This window comes from Microcaecilia unicolor, chromosome 6 (assembly GCF_901765095.1).
Source record: "Microcaecilia unicolor chromosome 6, aMicUni1.1, whole genome shotgun sequence".
NCBI lineage: Eukaryota > Metazoa > Chordata > Amphibia > Gymnophiona > Siphonopidae > Microcaecilia > Microcaecilia unicolor.
Window position 1 is genome coordinate 13,456,356 of NC_044036.1, and position 19,471 is coordinate 13,475,826.

General features: G+C 42.8%; 1 protein-coding gene across 1 annotated transcript in view; it reads right to left on the reverse strand.

The window, feature by feature from the left end:
* The window catches only part of POMGNT1 (protein O-linked mannose N-acetylglucosaminyltransferase 1 (beta 1,2-)), an 86,840-nt gene extending 68,868 nt beyond the window's left edge, over positions 1-17,972 (reverse strand). Inside the window, exons 1-4 of the mRNA XM_030206094.1 lie at positions 17,697-17,972; positions 13,364-13,466; positions 4,033-4,148; positions 1,857-1,922 (exon numbers count right to left, since the gene is read on the reverse strand). Of these exons, the coding sequence (XP_030061954.1) occupies positions 1,857-1,922; positions 4,033-4,148; positions 13,364-13,466; positions 17,697-17,855 (444 nt within the window). The 5' untranslated portion in view covers positions 17,856-17,972. The remainder of the gene's footprint in view (positions 1-1,856; positions 1,923-4,032; positions 4,149-13,363; positions 13,467-17,696) is intronic.
* Between the last annotated feature and the right edge of the window lie 1,499 nt (positions 17,973-19,471).

Below are 19,471 nucleotides of genomic sequence, written 5' to 3' on the forward strand. Positions count from 1 at the left end.
AAGATTCCATTCATAGTCTCAAATAATAGCAATAGTCCATTCATTATCTCAAAGAGTAGCAACATTCTATGCTACCAATCCCAGGGCAAGCAGTGGCTTCCCCACATCTGTCTCAATAGCAGACTATGGACTCCAGGAAATTGTGCATCCGTAGGCAAAAATGAGTGTGTAAGCTGATATTTATTCTACGGTTAAGATTGGTGTGAAACTACTTGGCGAACTGTCATTCTGTTACTGGACAGAGATAGACAGATATATAATTTAGTTACTGACAAACAGTGGTATAACAAAGTCACTCATGTACAACCACTACTTTTGAAACTTTTGAAATCAAACAATTTCTCTACAAGCATAAGATTCTTTTGAAAACACTGGTAACAGAAAACATTACTCATTACTTGAATGGGAACGTCAATTTGCCGTTTAGAAATGTGATTCTTGAAGAACCTAAATATTTGGTCATGTTTATTTACTGGGAAAAAAAAAAGAAAAACAACTTGTGGCATCCCATTAATGACATTCTGTGACCTCATCATAAGAGATTTACTCTGTTTTATTTTCCTTCACTTTAGTTAATTGTCAGACGTGCAGATAATGCTCACATGTTTATTAAAAGATCTGTGGCACTTAGTGAGTTTTGTAGTAAATTTAAGCAAAGATAAGTTGAGTACCCGGATGGTGTCTCAAAGTGGTTCCATCCTCACCACTTCAAGTTTCTGCAGCTTCTGTACCATAAAAACTGCTGTGCTTCCTTGCTCACCAAGTGCTGCATAAGGTCCCCAAGTTGCACATGCTGCTCCAAGTGCTGGAGAGGAGGCAGTGGAAGACCCCCACCCCCGTGACTCTGAGGGTGGACTAACCATTTCCCCAGCTTGACAATTCTCAACAAGACTGCTATCACATCCAAGTTGTGGCGGGTGAAACCTCTGCTCAGGAGTAAGAGAAACCCCTTCAGCACTGCTGTCAAAAATCTGTTCCGGCAGAGCAGAAAGAAGCACCTGCTGTGGAACCAAGTGTAACCCCAAAATGCTCCAATGTAGTCTGCTCAACTGTCGAGGGAGCCCTAGAAACTGGATGGATTTGACAGGGACCCCCCCCATTTCTCTTCTTCCCCATATTGAAGTAGGGTTCAGGACAGTAGGAGAGGAAAAAAGCGACGCTCAGAGCTCGCTGCCCATCTGCATATCTTCACAGCCTTCTCTGGGGCAACTTCCAGGTCCACTCGGACCCACCCAGGGCCTCTGCTCCAGGTGCCCAGCGCTCCCACCAGCTGCCTTCCAGGTACTGTAGAGGACTTGCAGTCCATCTGTAATTATGCGCTAAAATGTTTTAGCATAATTGTTAGGGGGTGTTCAAAGGGGAGGGGCATGACATGGGCGGGGCCAATATTTACATGGGCTACTTACAGAACACTAAGTTACACAAGTAACTGCTGCACTGACCTGGTGTAAAATGTGTGCACCTGTATTTAGACACAGCAAAGCCTCTTTATGCTAGTATCCTATACAAACACTCACGCACATAAGTGCTCTTAGAATAAGCTCACTAACAGAGCAAACATAGCACCTAAATGTCAGTGCCGTGTTATAGAAGAATCGCCTCCACAGTATAGAAAACAAATTAGAACTCTTTCCTTTCTTTCTGTAATTCACTGTAAATGATAAATCCTTAATAAAGAAAATAATTGCTATAAAGCAGATCATTTCCTCATGATCAGAGAAGCAGCCTTGTAAACAGTCCCAGATTCTGCAATTTACACATATGAATTACTACTAAGAGATAGAACTTCTGTTCACATGGCTTTGGTTTTATATGTCAACGTCGCAGAAAAAACAAAAAGCAGCAAGAAAACATACTGTGGCCTGGTTTAGCACTATGACATGGATTCCTCGCCCCTGTTCCTGAACCTCATCTTCCAGGACCTGAAAAATATGAAAAAAAATCAATTCACACACCAGACAGTTCTGACAATATTATACTGGCTTTAGTTTTAATGTACATTTCTAATTGTTATACAATTTACAACACAACCCAGGTACCCTTACTATGCACAACCCCCCCCCCCCCCCCCACCAAGAAACAAGTTTATGATTTCAGTTTGACTGTGGAGATCACAGCGCAAGCGAGAACTAGGAACAAGAGTAAAAAAACTGAGGCACAAATCCAAGACAGCGGGTTTGTGAATGATCACTTAGGTGTAGACGGTATAAAAATTTTGAAAATAAATGTTGCATAGTCCTGCATTCATAGGATTTTTTTCCCCATCTTTGGAGACCCACAATAGTCACGTGTGGACTTTTCTGCCTTTATCCTGGTTCTAAGGATTGTACAAAAGTTTCTTCCAAGGCAGAGTCTTTGAGTCACGGTGAGAAATGGATGCCTGAGCCATGTGCTACATCTATCAGTAGCCCCACTACCCATCACTTACTGTATGAATGAAAACTTGAGGCAATGACAGAGCAGAATCGCAAGCACCAAGTGGAATGTGCTACAATCCACCTGAGCCATGAGCTATGAGTGGCAATGGGAAAAAAGCCTTACTGGAGGCAGAACACTTGTAGAAGACTGGAAGATTCAGTGCGGCGATGCTGCCCTCAGCAACTATGGCTGCCAAAAATAGTTAATTTATTTATAGGTATTAGTCACATATATATATATATAAATGCCTGAAGTGACTGAAAAGAGAAAATTTGAATGTGTGTATTTTACTGTTATAAACACAGATCCCAGCATATTATATAACAGTCCAATTCCCATTAGCCCTGACTTACTATAGCAAATATACCAACCTCCTCAAAGGGGAGCCCACCTTCCTCAGTGCCCCCTCTGCAAATACTTGCTCCAAAGTCGCATCTTCACTGTTTTAGATAAATCTAAACAGTTCAGCTCTTGTCGAACTCTCTGGCAGCTTAGTTCAGACCTAACACTGAAAAAGCTCTCTCTCAAACTACGGATGCAAAGCCTTAGCAGATGGAAGGAATAATGCATTGCTCCATGCCAACTATAATTTTCCCCAACAGTCTCTATGGCACTAATACATCAACCAATACGTCCCTGTTTACATGCATGTGGCAGAAAACAATGAAAACGCCAAAGGGGTACCCCTGGGATTGGGATTTCACATTGCTACTTGTGGATGGTACCAGTGGAAATGTAGCCCCATGTAAAGATCAGAAAGGTTAGTCTAAGAACATAACAACAACTCTGTTTTCTTCAGGCTTTAAAGGGACATAACTGCTCAAAGCAGGCATACCCCACAGATCTGACATAAATACCGAATAATGTAATATTTATCACATTTGTATCCCACCTTTTCCCACTGACTGCAGGCTCACAGTGGTTTACAATAATACTGTAGTAAGTTACAATGCAAGAAATACAATTTTTTTCAAATTGAGCAGAATAGAAATAACAGTTGAACAGCGATGGGTATTGAAGTAGGATATAATTAACAATTATATGGCAATTTAATCAGGGAATGGACAGTGCTCAACCTCGACACATGATCACTCCCTAGCATTTCGACTGAGATGAACCACCCCAATCTATTTACTGGTATTTCTTCACTGTATTTGTTCACACCGGACTCTGTAACCACCTCTCCGGAACTATGTAAGCCCCTTTGAGCCTACTAATAAGTGGGAAAAGGTGGGATACAAATGTAATAAATAAACCAACAGACAGCTACAAAACAATGAGTTTTTAATTCTTTTTACATCTTATGTGCTTTATTTCCCCATAAAAGCTACCGTTACCTTTTCCTCTTGAAATCTCTCTTCAAAAAAATAACCACAAGAACTATAGATGCCCTCTCCACATTGACAACACTATTGTAACTCCACCAAAATGTAAACTGTAAGACACTTTGAACTGAAATTTGTTTTTGGATAATAATGGGATACAAGAATGTATAAATAAATAACTTATCTTTAAAGCAGATTTTTGATCATTTACTTGTACCCTTAATCAAGCAGGACTGAACAGCGTAAGTTGGCATGGCCTACTGATTTATGACTTAACACCACCACTCACCGTTGTACCATCCACAGCGACGTAGACCTTTGATCGACTTGAATAGACTTCCACATCCAAGACCTTCTTTCCACTGACTGAACGCCGGGGAGGCTCCAAGTTTTGTACCACTTCATCTAAAATTAAAAAAGTGTTATGGCAAGCTAGTAGGTATAGAACGAACTAATCCAGTGTAGAGATAATTCTTGACTATTTATTCACTGTACGCACAACAATATCAAAAATAAGTCAAGCAGGATACTTCACATACAATACAAAACTACTTTAATATCTATCTACTTATCATTTCTATAGCACTACAAGGCATACGCAGCGCTGTACACCATACATGAAAAGACAGTCCCTGCTCAAAGAGCTTACAATCTAGATAAGACAGGTAAACAGACAAAACAATTAAGGGTAAGGGAATACAGACAGAACAATTAAGGGTAAGGGAATAAAGTGGTGAGGACAAAGGACAGGGCAAGTGAGTTAGGAGTCGAAAGCAGTGGTAAAGAGGTGGGTTTTGAGTTTGGACTTGAAAACGGCTAAAGACGGGGCAAGACGTACAGGCTCAGGAAGTCTATTCCAGGCGTGAGGTGCAGCAAACTCTGGAAATATACATGGGCAAAAAGTAACATCTTCAAAAAGGCAACGCTGATGAAAAAGCGCTTATCTGGTGGTAGGTGGGGGTTCTGAGTTGTATTATGTGACTTGTAAGAACATTGGCTCATTTTTGTTGCTGATTTAAGCTAAAGGTGCCATCTTTGAAACCACAGTGCATTAAAAGCTAAAAGTGTGTGGGGAGAAGTAAGAGATTGAGTTGTATAAATTGAATGACACCAGGATTAACTAAGTTCTTCAGCAAGATAACAAATTTTGTGAACCCTTGTTTTGTTGTTTTTTGGATTATGCACATAATTTGAAGAGCAAATGCAAAAAATGGAGTTAAAGTCCTAATGTCATAGCAACTTAATATACTGTATATAAGTTACCCCTGCTGAAGCTACAGAATGAAACAGAGGGCTCAGCCAGTTTCCAAAAAAGGTCTTTTCCATCAGAGTTTCACTACAATGTCATCCAATCAAGCTCTGCATTTAATCCTTGATCAGATGTCATTGTAGTGAAAGTCCCTTGATGACTGGTTATTGAGTCAGATGATCTAAGAAAAATGCTGCAATTATGAAAGAGTGAAGAGAATGTTAAAGTTTTGGTATAGATCTTAACCTCTGGATATGGATATTTCCAGAAGATACACGGGACATAACTAGATTGTTTTATTCTGCAAGAGACCACCTACTCTGATGCAGATATCAAAAAGTGAATTAATGTCCATAGTTGGCCCCCGGGTCATTCTACAGATAGGTTTCCAGTCATTATACATATTTGGAAGTAAAATACTTATTAAATAGCATCTTCAACTTTTCTTAATAAATGATGCTAATGAACACTTGGGTTTTGTCATAAAATATTTTGTAAATATGGACTGAGGAAGCTGAAAATTCTAATCATTTTTGGGAAATCCTCAGGATTCTACATATGGTGACTGAAGTTATGCTTGCACATCAGCATGTACATCCGATTTGTACGTGCAACTTAATAATTGGCTAACCACCAATCATTAGCCTTAATTAGGAGTTATATTCTATAACTATGTGTGTAATTTCAAGGGGGAGAGATTAGGGTCATTTCGGGAGCATTCCTATGAGTTACACACATTTTTATAGAACACGCCTGACCCAAGCCTAATTTAGGTGCCAGAATTTACATCTGGTTTCAGCAGGCGAAAATTCAGGCACCTTAATTCAGGCATGGATTAGGCACTATTTTATGACGTGCAGCTACCCTATATAGAATAGCACTCGCTGCATAATTTTTTCTGTGCTAATTTTTCAGCACAATTTGCTGAATGTAGTCCAATATGTCCTCATGATTTAAACAGTGGCCAATCCAGGTCACAAATACCTGGCAAGATCCCAAAAAAGTACAAAAACTTTTATACTGTTTATCCCAGAAATATTCGATTTTCCCCAAGTCCATTTAATAATGGTCTGTGGACTTTTGCTTTAGGAAGCCGCCCAAACCTTTTTTAAGCTCCGCTAAGCTAACCGCCTTTACCACATTCTCTGGCAACGAATTCCAGAGTTTAATTACACGTTGAGTAAAAAAAAAAAAAAAACTTTTCTCCAATTAGTTTTAAATTTACTACATTGTAGCTTCATCGCATGCCCCCTAGTCCTAGTATTTTTGGAAAGCGTAAACAGACGCTTCACATCTACCCGTTCAACTCCATTCATTATTTTATAGATCTCTATCATATCTCCCCTCAGCCGCCTTTTCTCCAAGCTGAAGAGCCCTAGCCACTTTAGCCTTTCCTCATAGGGAAGCCGTCCCATCCCTTTATCATTTTCGTCGCCCTTCGCTGCACCTTTTCTAATTCCACTATATCTTTTTTGATATGCGGCGACCAGAATTGAACACAACATTTGAGGTGCAGTTGCACCATGGAGCAATACAAAGGCATTATAACACCCTCATTTTTGTTTTCCATTCCTTTCCTAATAATACCTAACATTCTATTTGCTTTCTTAGCCGCAGGAGCACACTGAGCAGAAGGTTTCACCTTATCAGACAATGACGACACCTAGATCCCTTTCTTGGTCTGTGACTCCTAATGTGGAACCTTGCACGACGTAGCTATAATTCGGGTTCTTTTTTCCCACATGCATCACCTTGCACTTGCTCACATTAAACGTCATCAGCCATTTAGACGCCCAGTCTCCCAGTCTCGTAAGGTCCTCTTGTAATTTTTTACAATCCTCCCACGATTTAACGACTTTGAATAACTTTGTGTCATCAGCAAATTTAATTACCTCACTAGTTACTCCCATCTCTAGGTCATTTATAAATACGTTAAAAAGCAGTGGTCCCAGCACAGACCCCTGGGGAACCCCACTAACTACCTTTTTCCATTGAGAATACTGACCATTTAACCATACTCTCTGTTTTCTATCTTTTAACCAGTTTTTAATCCACTACCCCCTATCCCATGACTCTCCAATTTCCTCTGGAGTCTTTCATGATGTACTCTGTCAAACGCCTTCTGAAAATCCAGATACACAATATCAACCGGCTCACCTTTATCCACATGTTTGTTCACCCCTTTAAAGAAATGTAGGAGATTGGTAAGGCAAGATTTCCCTTCACGAAATCCATGTTGACTTTGTCTCATTAACCTGTGCTTTTGAATATTTTTTGCATTGTTATGAAGCTGGTACATATAATGCATCCTTTATCTATTTTGACAGATGTCTTAAAGCCCCCCCCCCCCCCCCAAAAAAAAAAAAAATTTCTTTCCACATCTTTCATAGGAATCTAGTTATGATTGCGCCTTCACAAGAGTTTAACAAACAGGCCAACAAAAACTTTCAGAGAGTAAAAAAAATTGTTCATGCAAGCATCTAGGAGACACAAACTACAGGAGCAGCAAAATACAGTGGGGTATCAAATGCTCTCCTTAAAATATTACAATTTAAGTCCTCTGTTATCCAAGTGTAACTTCAATATTAAACCTTCTAGAGTGCTGACCGTTTTGATTTTTATGCCATAAATTAGACAGGTTGCTTAGCCGTGACTTTTTCCAACAAAATCCTTCAGAAAAGATCTGCCTAAGTACAGGGAAATAGTTGGCCTGGGCGAGGTATTCTGTATCCTTGACCCGAATACGTCAGCTAATAGCCTACTGGAAACAATGCATTTACAGTCGAAATCACAAGGTCCAGTCAATTCTACTGAATCTACAAACTTCACTTCAGAGATCTGAACAGAGAAAAGCAAAGAGTTTTCAACTGCTTATTTTTATTTAAAACTTTAAATATCACATAGACACCATCCTGTTCAATGTTTCTTCCAACATATAACGTACTAAAGAAAATGATTACTGCATAATACAAACTAAAACAAGTCTAAAAATAAGTACAAAACAGAAAAACAGAAGTTGGCCAGTATCCTCTCCTCTTCAGCCAATCCCTCTCTCTCGTCAACCAGAGGTACTTTATCAATACTTCCCCAACTCTAATCTGGTGCACACTGGTCTGACATTTAATTTTAGAGTTAGGACTGACTAAAATTAGCATTGCATTAAACAGTAAGATTCTATTAAGAGATACACAACAGAGTAGTTCACTGCTACCACCATGAAGTACTATACAAAGTGCTAGAGAAGGTACTCACTAAATTAGCCATTACAAAACCACTAATTTACTAGTTTGCCTAAAATGTAACTGAACAAGAACGTTAGAAAAATGTACGATACTCTTCTCTGGTATTTGCTTGTGTAATTCTCCATGCTTGCGGGAATTTTTAGATCTCTCAGAGGACTGTCTTGTATATACCATGACAAATAAAGACCACTCCTAAGCCACAGTATGCTTGATCTAATCTCAGCCTCTCAAGTTTACTGCTAACATTCACCTTACTATTTTCCATTAACAAAATGGTCATGCCACAGACACAATAGGAAAAAGCCTGGTCTATAACGCAGTTAGAAGGGAAGAGAAGCAGACACAAGAGCAGAGGAAATATCCCTCACACACACTTAATGTGTCCTGCAAAAACAAATATGTAACAGTGACCTATATTTCATTATCAGCTTGACCAGTCTGCCTTTGGGAGAAGGCTGACACTTCTGGCTTGGTTCCCATGGGTAATTCATACTTAAATGTCACCTTCTAGCATAGTCAAACAGTAACCACACCATTAACTCTTTAGAAAACATGTGCAGGATACCCAAAGAGATAAAGGAAAAGGAAGGAGATAAAGAAGAGGCCAAGTACAACATGAAAAGGTGTTCATCAAAATAAGTATAGCTAAATCCTATAATTGTCACCTCCAACATTCTATGCATCTGCCTGCCTTTGTCCGTAACTTTATTCACAGATGGGCTCCTAAGCCCGGAGGGTTGGCGGCAGGAAGGCGGGCTCGAGAGGGTCGCAGCAGGGGGGTCCAGGGGTCAGGAACTCCGAGGGGGGGGGGTCGGGAAATCGGAGGAAGAGGGGGTCTGCAAATCGGAGGGAGGGAGGTGGGGTCTGGAATCCGGAGGGAGGTGGGTCTGGAACTTGGAGGAGGGGACGAGAGGGGGGGGGGGGACACGAACTGGGTGGGAGGGAGGGGCCCAAGGCGCACACACTCTCTCTCACAGACACACTCGCACCTAGTGTCACTCTCTCTGTCACACACACACACGCACGTGGATTCACTCTCTCTCTCACACACAGTCACTCTCTCAAACATATATACTCCGAGGAAAACCTTGCTAGCGCCCGTTTCATTTGTGTCAGAAACGGGCCTGTTTTACTAGTATCCTAATAAAAGCAAAGAAGTCCAATATCATACTTGCTCACTAAAGTACTTCATTCAAAACAGGCTGAGTAAACAAAACTAACCTAGCTGTAAGGTCTTCTCTAGTTGATGAAACATAATCCTATGAAGGACAGGCACTGTTTTTTCACTCTTATACTGGACCTCAAGAAGATGAAAATGCTACAGATACTTGAATTTGCTCTCTCAAGTTTTTCATTGTGAAACCTTGCACTGCAGCATTGGTCTTCACTTCCAATCAGAGGACCAGCAACAGAGCAGGTTTTCATGACATCCCTAATGAACATGCCATGACAGATTTACAGGTCCACTACCTCCACAGTACGCAAATCTCTTGCATGCATATTCGTTAGAGATATCCTGAAAACCCGACCTGCTGGCAGCCCTTGAGCACTGGGAGTACAGCAAGACTGTAGTGTTTGATGTGCCTGCATAAAACACTAACACTGGTTCAGTTCAGTCTCTACTGCCATAACAAGATCATTCTTCTGTTGTTTCTTTCCTGAACGTTCCTGGACTTTGCCACATTTAAGTGGAAAATCAAAATAACTCCCTATTCTCTCATCTCTATTTTTGCTGAAACTGCAGGAAAAACTGATTAAGCTCAGTATTTGGATGTATTTCCTATAGATGTCAAAAACTGAGTGAAAGGTCTGGGGGGTCTCACTTTAATAAGGACTACATGAGTCCAGTTGTGATAAAAGCAGATGTTTTCCACTTTCAGTTTATCTGGCAACTCTACTTTTTCCAGTTAAACATCCACTTGGCAACCTGAATCCATGCATTATGTTGAACTATAACAGGTTGCATTTGGGCCATCCATAAAGTCACTGGAAAACTACAGCTTAACCAGAACATAGCAGCCAGGCTATTAGTGGGGGTTGCAGACACCGAGATCACATCCACCCCAGTGCTGCAACAGCTGCACTGACCACCTGCTGCGTTTAGGATTATTTTTAAAGCTGTTTGGATAGCACTTAATGCTCTTGAACATTCAGCACCCAAATTATTTGTGGGAACAGTCTATTTGATACATTCCTGTTCAAAATTAGACCACTCTGGCAGTCCCTATGCCTTTTATTTGGAACTCAATACTGCAAGCACTTCAGCCTTAGGCAAGCTTTGGGTATTTCACAATGATCTAAAAATGTTATTTAGAAAGGCATTCCGAGGATAATAAACTGTACAATGCTGCGTAACCCTAGTAGCGCTATAGAAATGTTAAGTAGTAGTAGTAGTAGTAATAATAGCTGCTGGGACTGAGGAGCTGAATAGCAACATTTACCATCTACTGTTATTGGAATGGGATTTTCAACCTATGGAAAAACAAGGTGGGTTAACCCATTTATAGAAGGGTAGTGATAGAGAGAGTGGGTTGAGTGCCAAATTACTGTTTTTCTGTTGAACACTTTTTGGGAGGGACGAGGGCTGTTACATTGTTTTGTTGGTTTATAATATTGAATGAATTTGTATATGATTTATATGGTAAGTCTGTTTTTGGTATGCTTAATGAACTCAAATTCTATTATTCCCAATGCACACCATTAAATGTCACACAGGTTTCTGTAAAGAGGTAAATGACTTCAGATACTCGGTGCACATTCACTTTATATTGAACGGCACCACTCCGCTTTACCGCCGGGTCTCAACGTTACCAATAGTATATGATTTATATTGCAATACTTCGAGCATCAGTGATAGTGAGGTATGAAATTCTTCTTTTCTGGGGCTTTCAAATATTGGCACGTGTGTGTGTCACTGACAAATGTGTGTGTCTAATGTGGCATGCCCAAACGTTAGGTAGCTTTCCAGCTAACACTCAGTTCCACAACCCTTTCCTCAAAATCTCTTAACAGTAGACAGTAAAAAAGATACAAGAATTAGGGATAGGGAAAATGTGTTTTCTTTAAACCTAGGTCCCACCTCAAATTTCTCCTGGGTCTCAATGCATCACATTAGAGTGCTACAAGGACAGGAATATGAGAAACCATTACTCCTGGGGAGAGTTTTGAACAATACAGAACTTGCATGGAAATTTCAGCAATTCTTGAGCGCAGAATTTACCACTTTCCACATAAATTTTTCAACAGCCGGCTGGCTCACTCAAGTGCAGCAAAAGTACAGAAGGTGGCTCTACCAGGTGACAGGGAGGAGACACGTAGCCTCATCTGCTTGAAGAAAGAGGTTCCACAAGCCCAGAACAAAAAGCCATCGTTCTCATCTTCCTGCACTGTGTGGCTCTCACAGTGTGAGCCTTGCGGTGTCCAAGTCCTGTACCGTTATTACGATGAGACAATTAAAACAGTGCATGATGTAAGGCATAAGAAAATAACAGCTGTTCCAGGGGATGTGCCTACAGCACGTGTCAATGAGCAGGAGAGAACAGCTGAATGGCCGGTGGAGGCTGCCAGCTGAAAGAAGACAGCAACAGTTCAGAAAGAACTGTAGGAGATAGAGTTAGGGTTGGGAGGAATGGGAGAGAGTGCACTGGAAGGGATGAGATGGGCAGCAGAGAGCAGGTGCAGGGGAAGAGCAGCACACTGCCTAAGGCTTCTGGTTTTCAGGGATTTTGATGTGATGATTTCTATAGCCCAAGAGTTTTCAAAGCAACACAATTATTTTTTTTTTTAATCCTGACATTTTTAAAAACAACTATGAACACTACTATTGCTGCAAGTACTGGCAGCTGAAAAGTCAGCACTGCTTACAGCTCAGAGCCTCCCTTGCATGCTGTAGCTTAATTTAGTTTATTAGAGAATTTACTGTTCTGTCATTACGTCCTAAGACAGGATAATACAACAATAGATGGAAGAAATAGTTACAATAATCTCAATAGAAGAAGAAGAAGAAAAAAAATACGAGGGACCAAAGACACATTGCAAAATGCATTTGTAGTTTGTCACCATGTCCTTCTTATAGTCTCCGTGCCTTCATAGGCATTTAAAAATAGGTGAGTTCTTAGTGTGGTCTTAAAACAAACACAATGGGTTTCAGCATGGAGAGGCTGGGGGAAGCGAATTCCATACTGAAGGCCCAAAGCAAGAGACCGCCAATGGTAATGGGACGGTGGGAGAATGGTTACACAACTTGTTTATTGAGAATGAGTAGGAAAGCGGATAGGAACAGGAATATAAAGCAGAAGCCTGCGCGGCCACATTGGTGATCTGCAAGGGCCGACTTCTACATGGAATGTTGCTACTATTGGAGATTCTACATGGAATGTTGCTACTATTGGAGATTCTACATGGAATGTTGCTACTATTGGAGATTCTACATGGAATGTTGCTATTCCACTAGCAACATTCCATGTAGAAGGCTGCGCAGGCTTCTGTTTCTGTGAGTCTGACGTCCTGCAGGACGTCAGACTCACAGAAGCAGAAGCCTGCACGGCCACATTGGTGATCTGCAAGGGCCGAATCTCAAATAGTAGCAACAGTGGAGGAGTGGCCTAGTGGTTAGGGTTGTGGACTTTGGTCCTGGGGACTCAATTGTTCTTTTTACCGTATATCTGTGAACCATGTATACTGATTCATAATGTACTCTTTAGATAATTTATTTTTCTTTTTGTCAATAATATGAGTTGAAAAAAGAGTCAGCCAAATAGGGTGGCACCTGTAAAAGATGAAGTATGCATTAACAATAACTTAAATTGTACCCTTTGGATAATTCTGCAAACAACCCTCCCCCCCCCCTCCCCCCCCCCCCCCCCCCCCACACACACACACACAGTTTTGCATCTGAGAACCCTTTGTTCAATTTTGAAATTTAAATTACTTCTGGAAGACAGTGAGCATATTCTTTTGGTAAAGTATGCAGAATTTTGCATTGCGTGCATTATTCCTCCACGAGTCAAGTCATTTTTGTACTGGAGTTCCAGTACCAATCTACAGCACTGCTTACAACAGACACAAGGAGTACAATCAGAAAGAAGTGAGACGCAGGAGCTCGCGTCTCCTTCTACAGAAATACTCACCGTAGTCTTGTACCGATTCTTCCTCACTTGCAGCTCTCCTCGTATCCAAGATCAACTTGATATTTACAATCACTGTTATGAGCAGAAAGAGGACTGCACCTGTCTAAAAAAAACATTCAAAGAGGATTCAGATCTTCAGGCATATATAGCAACTACCTCTGTGAAATGCCTGAAGCTTCCTCAAAGACAAAAAAAAAATAAACACCTAGCTAACTAAAGGGATGTGTGAGAAGATTATAGAGCCTAGGGTTAACTGCATTGTTAGTAATAAAACTTAACCACACAAGCACCACTTCCAGAGCAGACACGCAAGAAAGGTCTCATCAGCAGTGCGTATTTCCCGGTAAAAAAGGTGCTGGTACTCTATGCTAGGCCACTCTTCAGGGGTGGGATAATCACTGAGGGACCCATCCCACAATAGCCAAGCCCCCTGCAACCGATCACAGAATCTATTAGAACTGGTGTGTAGAGCCTGAGCTCTTTCATTAAAACTTGGGGTCCATGGATCAATTTTAGCAGACAACAGAAAAGGTGCCGGTACTCAGTACCCCCTCAAAAAAAGCCCTGCTCATCAGACACCCTCTCCTCTCCCAAAGGCAGTGGAGGGTCTAACCCTGCATGGCCTCCAAAGGAGAGGCATGTATGGTAGCGATTGAGATGTAGGTTGTGCTAGGTGATGCTCTCCAAGGATGGTGGGAGAAGTTCTCACCCTACACCAGCCCCCAAAGTTCAGATGACCTTATTGGCAGGAGAACAGTTTTACATGTGCTTCCCAGGTAATGCAGTTAAGGTTAAAAAATAAATACTTTGCAAAGTAATGGTAACAGCTAGATAAAAGTTACAATGTACTGAGAGATCATTAACAACAGCCATCCCTGGTACTGGTTGGTATTGTTCTTAAGTTTACATTTCTATCCTGGTGGTAGAATACATTTTTCGCATCCAGAGCAACTGTCTCTCTGCATTTCCTCAGGATTATACAAAACACTTCCTGCTCATTCTTTTCTGGGAAGCCTTTGATTTTCTCTGTTAGTGTAGCGCCCCCTTCAGGGCACTCCTAGATCCAGGGCCTGACTTAGCTGGAGCCTCCCGATAGCAGTCTGTCAGCTCCCTTACTCACTTGGTGCTTTGTGCCTCCACCTGGGGATGAAAAGCATTACCGGGTGGGATTACCCTCTTCACCCCAGGAAAGATCCAAAAAATGACTACCAGGGCTGGCTATGAAAGTACAGGTTTTACTGAACTACAGTGGGGGAAATAAGTATTTGATCCCTTGCTGATTTTGTAAGTTTGCCCACTGACAAAGACATGAGCAGCCCATAATTGAAGGGTAGGTTATTGGTAACAGTGAGAGATAGCACATCACAAATTAAATCCGGAAAATCACATTGTGGAAAGTATATGAATTTATTTGCATTCTGCAGAGGGAAATAAGTATTTGATCCCTCTGGCAAACAAGACCTAATACTTGGTGGCAAAACCCTTGTTGGCAAGCACAGCGGTCAGACGTCTTCTGTAGTTGATGATGAGGTTTGCACACATGTCAGGAGGAATTTTGGTCCACTCCTCTTTGCAGATCATCTCTAAATCATTAAGAGTTCTGGGCTGTCGCTTGGCAACTCGCAGCTTCAGCTCCCTCCATAAGTTTTCAATGGGATTAAGGTCTGGTGACTGGCTAGGCCACTCCATGACCCTAATGTGCTTCTTCCTGAGCCACTCCTTTGTTGCCTTGGCTGTATGTTTTGGGTCATTGTCGTGCTGGAAGACCCAGCCACGACCCATTTTTAAGGCCCTGGCGGAGGGAAGGAGGTTGTCACTCAGAATTGTACGGTACATGGCCCCATCCATTCTCCCATTGATGCGGTGAAGTAGTCCTGTGCCCTTAGCAGAGAAACACCCCCAAAACATAACATTTCCACCTCCATGCTTGACAGTGGGGACGGTGTTCTTTGGGTCATAGGCAGCATTTCTCTTCCTCCAAACACGGCGAGTTGAGTTCATGCCAAAGAGCTCAATTTTTGTCTCATCTGACCACAGCACCTTCTCCCAATCACTCTCGGCATCATCCAGGTGTTCACTGGCAAACTTCAGACGGGCCGTCACATGTGCCTTCCGGAGCAGGGGGACCTTGCGGGCACTGCAGGATTGCAATCCGTTATGTCGTAATGTGTTACCAATGGTTTTCGTGGTGACAGTGGTCCCAGCTGCCTTGAGATCATTGACAAGTTCCCCCCTTGTAGTTGTAGGCTGATTTCTAACCTTCCTCATGATCAAGGATACCCCTCGAGGTGAGATTTTGCGTGGAGCCCCAGATCTTTGTCGATTGACAGTCATTTTGTACTTCTTCCATTTTCTTACTATGGCACCAACAGTTGTCTCCTTCTCGCCCAGCGTCTTACTGATGGTTTTGTAGCCCATTCCAGCCTTGTGCAGGTGTATGATCTTGTCCCTGACATCCTTAGACAGCTCCTTGCTCTTGGCCATTTTGTAGAGGTTAGAGTCTGACTGATTCACTGAGTCTGTGGACAGGTGTCTTTCATACAGGTGACCATTGCCGACAGCTGTCTGTCATGCAGGTAACGAGTTGATTTGGAGCATCTACCTGGTCTGTAGGGGCCAGATCTCTTACTGGTTGGTGGGGGATCAAATACTTATTTCCCTCTGCAGAATGCAAATAAATTCATATACTTTCCACAATGTGATTTTCCGGATTTAATTTGTGATGTGCTATCTCTCACTGTTACCAATAACCTACCCTTCAATTATGGGCTGCTCATGTCTTTGTCAGTGGGCAAACTTACAAAATCAGCAAGGGATCAAATACTTATTTCCCCCACTGTATATACATAGGCCTCTATATACCTTTTGTGATAAGAAAACCTCTTTAAGTGCATATTAATGCAATTACCACAAGCAAAAACCAACAGTCTTGTTATTTAACTTCTAAATAACCTTCTAACTTATGCGCTTGAACCAATAGCATTAGTCTTTAGCTCAGATTTTCAGAACCAGTAACTTGCAGTCTTTTACACCTTTTGAAATCCCTTGATTACCAAGAGAGTAGCTTGTAAGCCCTTCCCAGTTTCTTAGTTAAGTCTGTGTGTGGACATGGCTATATTGTCTAGGTCCGTCCGTCCGTCCCCTCCTCTTCCTTGCAAGTCAACCCTCTCCCAGTCCCCTCAGATCTCGCCCATCCGCTGGAAACTTCATGGGCCAATAGCTGTGGACTTCCAGGCTGGCTAGGTCTGTCCCTGCTGCAGCTTCTTGGAAGCTCTTCCTGGGAGCTAAGAACCCGTTGTCCTCCAAAAAGCTATCCTCCTCCGCTGGACCCCTAGTGCTAGGGTGCACCAGTACTAGGGTTCCCCACTAGAAGGCTACCTCTGCTCTTCTTGGCCATAGGCATCGATAGTGTACCACCAAAGGCCACTTTATTCTGCCCTGAGTTGCTCCCAAAGGCTGGTGTTCCTTCTCCTCTGAACTGCTCCCAAAGTCCTCTGTGCCTTAAGTAACGCATCCAAGGGCTACTGCTCTTCCTCGTCTTCAGGACAGCATGTAAAACTACTTGCCTGCTAGGGTTCTGAATTACCAGCTCTGCAACCACCAATAACAGGATGTCCCCTCTAGAGGCTCTCTCCCATCGAACAACCCCCCCCCCCCCCCCCCAGCTCTCTAGGAAGGCCACCAGTCTCCCTCTCCCCAGAACTCAAGGGAAATAGATTTCTAATTCCCTTATTCTAATCCAGCTCTTTCCACTTAGATCAGTGCATCATTTCTCCAACAAGCTTTATTCCCTTCATTAAATTAATCCCCTCAAAATGGGTGAAAGTACTCCCACTAGCATGTCTCTGTCTGCTACCATTTGCTTGCATGCAAGCAGAGCTGTGGGGCTCACCCCCTCCCCTCCATGCAATGTAACTACTACTACTACTATTTATCACTTCTATAGCGCTAGGCATATGCAGCGCTGTACGCCATACACGAAAAGACAGTCTCTGCTCAAGAGCTCACAATCTAAATAAGACAGGCAAAGAGACAGAACAATTAAGAGGCATGGGAATTAAAGAGGTGGGGTACAGGGCAAGTGAGTAAAGGTTAGGAGTGAAAAACAGCTTAAGTTCATATTAAGACATGCCAAAATTGACAGCTATGAACTCAGGATGTTTCTTTTTTAAAGCCCTGCACCAAGATCCCCCCCTTGAATCTCAATAAACCCACCCCACAGAGGGTGGGAAACATGCACAGTGCAATGAAAGAAAGCATTTGTATTTGTCCAGTCTGGTTTTTCCACTTCGTTTTGGGCAGAACGTTCAGGGGGGGGGGGGGGGGTCCTGACCTGGCACAGTCTCCTGAGCGCCCTCTGGTTGCTGAGTTTGTACTTGCAGGCCAGGTACCAGCTGCGATTCTTGCGGGGCCCGACGGCGTTGTTGTGCTGTGGCCGGAGTTGCCAGTCCTGCATGACACCAAGGCCGGGGGCCTGCGGGGGCGGCTGCATGAGGGGGCCTGCGCGGCATGGACGGGCAGTCGCTGCCCCCTCCCCGCTTCCGCCCCCGGGACACAGAGCCTGCACTTCTAACGGAAAACAAACGCGCGCGCACGGCTACCCTCCTCCCTGCGCGTGCCGGGGATCAGAATAGAATGTGCGCAGGCGCTGCCTGGATGGAAGCCGGAAATTCTGTCCTTGTCTCGCCCAGTGGCGGGCGCCAAGGAGGGCGAAGAAAGCAGGAGCGGGATGACGTCAAAATGTTGAAGCCCATTTGGTTGGTCGCTGTTTCCCTTCCCCTCCCCCCTCGCGCAGCCGTCATCTAGTACACTCAAAACAAAGCAAGCAAAACCTATGAGTTGCCGCATCCTCGTTGTCGTTCTATATTGTGTTTTGATTTCATCATCTCACTTATATTTTTAAACATAGCGACTTGTGCAGCATACGGATGTACACAGAAGAAATATTGGTTTAATCGGTCAGAGTATTATTATCAGTGCAGTTTTTCTAGCGAAAAAGGTGCCGGTACTCAAATGCCAGGCCACTCTCCAGGAGTGAGGTGATCACTGTGGGACCCACCCCACAATAGCCATGTCCCCTGCAACCAGTCACAGAATCTATGACGAGGCAGAATTGGTGTGTAGAGCCTGAGCTCTTTCATTAGAACATAGGGGTCCATGGGTCAATTTTAGCAGACAATGGAAAAGGTGGAGGTACTCAGCACCCCCAAGTACCCCCTCAAAAAAAAGCCCTTCTAAAGAGTAACAAGATTCCACGCAGAATTCCAAAGAGTAGCAACATTCCATATAGAACCCCAAAGAATAGCAAGATTCTGGAATCCTAAAGAACAGTATGTTTTTTTCTAGCAAAAAAGGTGCTGGTACTCAAATGCCAGGCCACCCTTCAGGGGTGGGGTGATCACAGAGGGACCCACCCCACAATAGCCATGTCTCCTGCAACCAGTCACAGAATCTATGACGAGGCAGAATTGGTGTGTAGAGCCTGAGCTCTTTCATTAGAACATAGGGGTCCATGGGTCAATTTTAGCAGACAATGGAAAAGGTGCCTGTACTCAGTACCCCCAAGTACCCCCTCAAAAAAGCCCTGATTATTATTATTTGTTACATTTGTAGATTGTAAGCTCTTTGAGCAGGGACTGGCTTTTTATGTTTGGTGTACAGCGCTGTAGAAGTGATAAGTAGTAGTAGTACCCCACATTTTCCCACGATGGATAACAGATACAGGTTATATTGTGTTCGAAATGAGGTAGGTGTGTATCAGGCACCATGAGGATGGAAGGGATGAAGATTGTATATTGTCCAGTACGATCATTGGTTGTGCTGTGTGGGGATTTACCTTGGATCGGTGGGGTAGGCCTTTTTGAAGAGCTTGGTTTCTAGTGATTTTCTGAAGTTTAGATTGTAAGCTCCTTCAAGCAGGGTCTGTCCTTCTTTGTTAAACTGTACAGCGCTGCGTAACCCTAGTAGCGCTCTAGAAATGTTAAGTAGTAGTAAGTTTAAATGGTCATGGATTATTTTCACAGCTTTTGGGAGTCCATTCCATAGTTGTGCGCTTAGGTAGGAGAAGCTGGATGCATAAGCAACCACATCTTACCCCTATCATTCTAC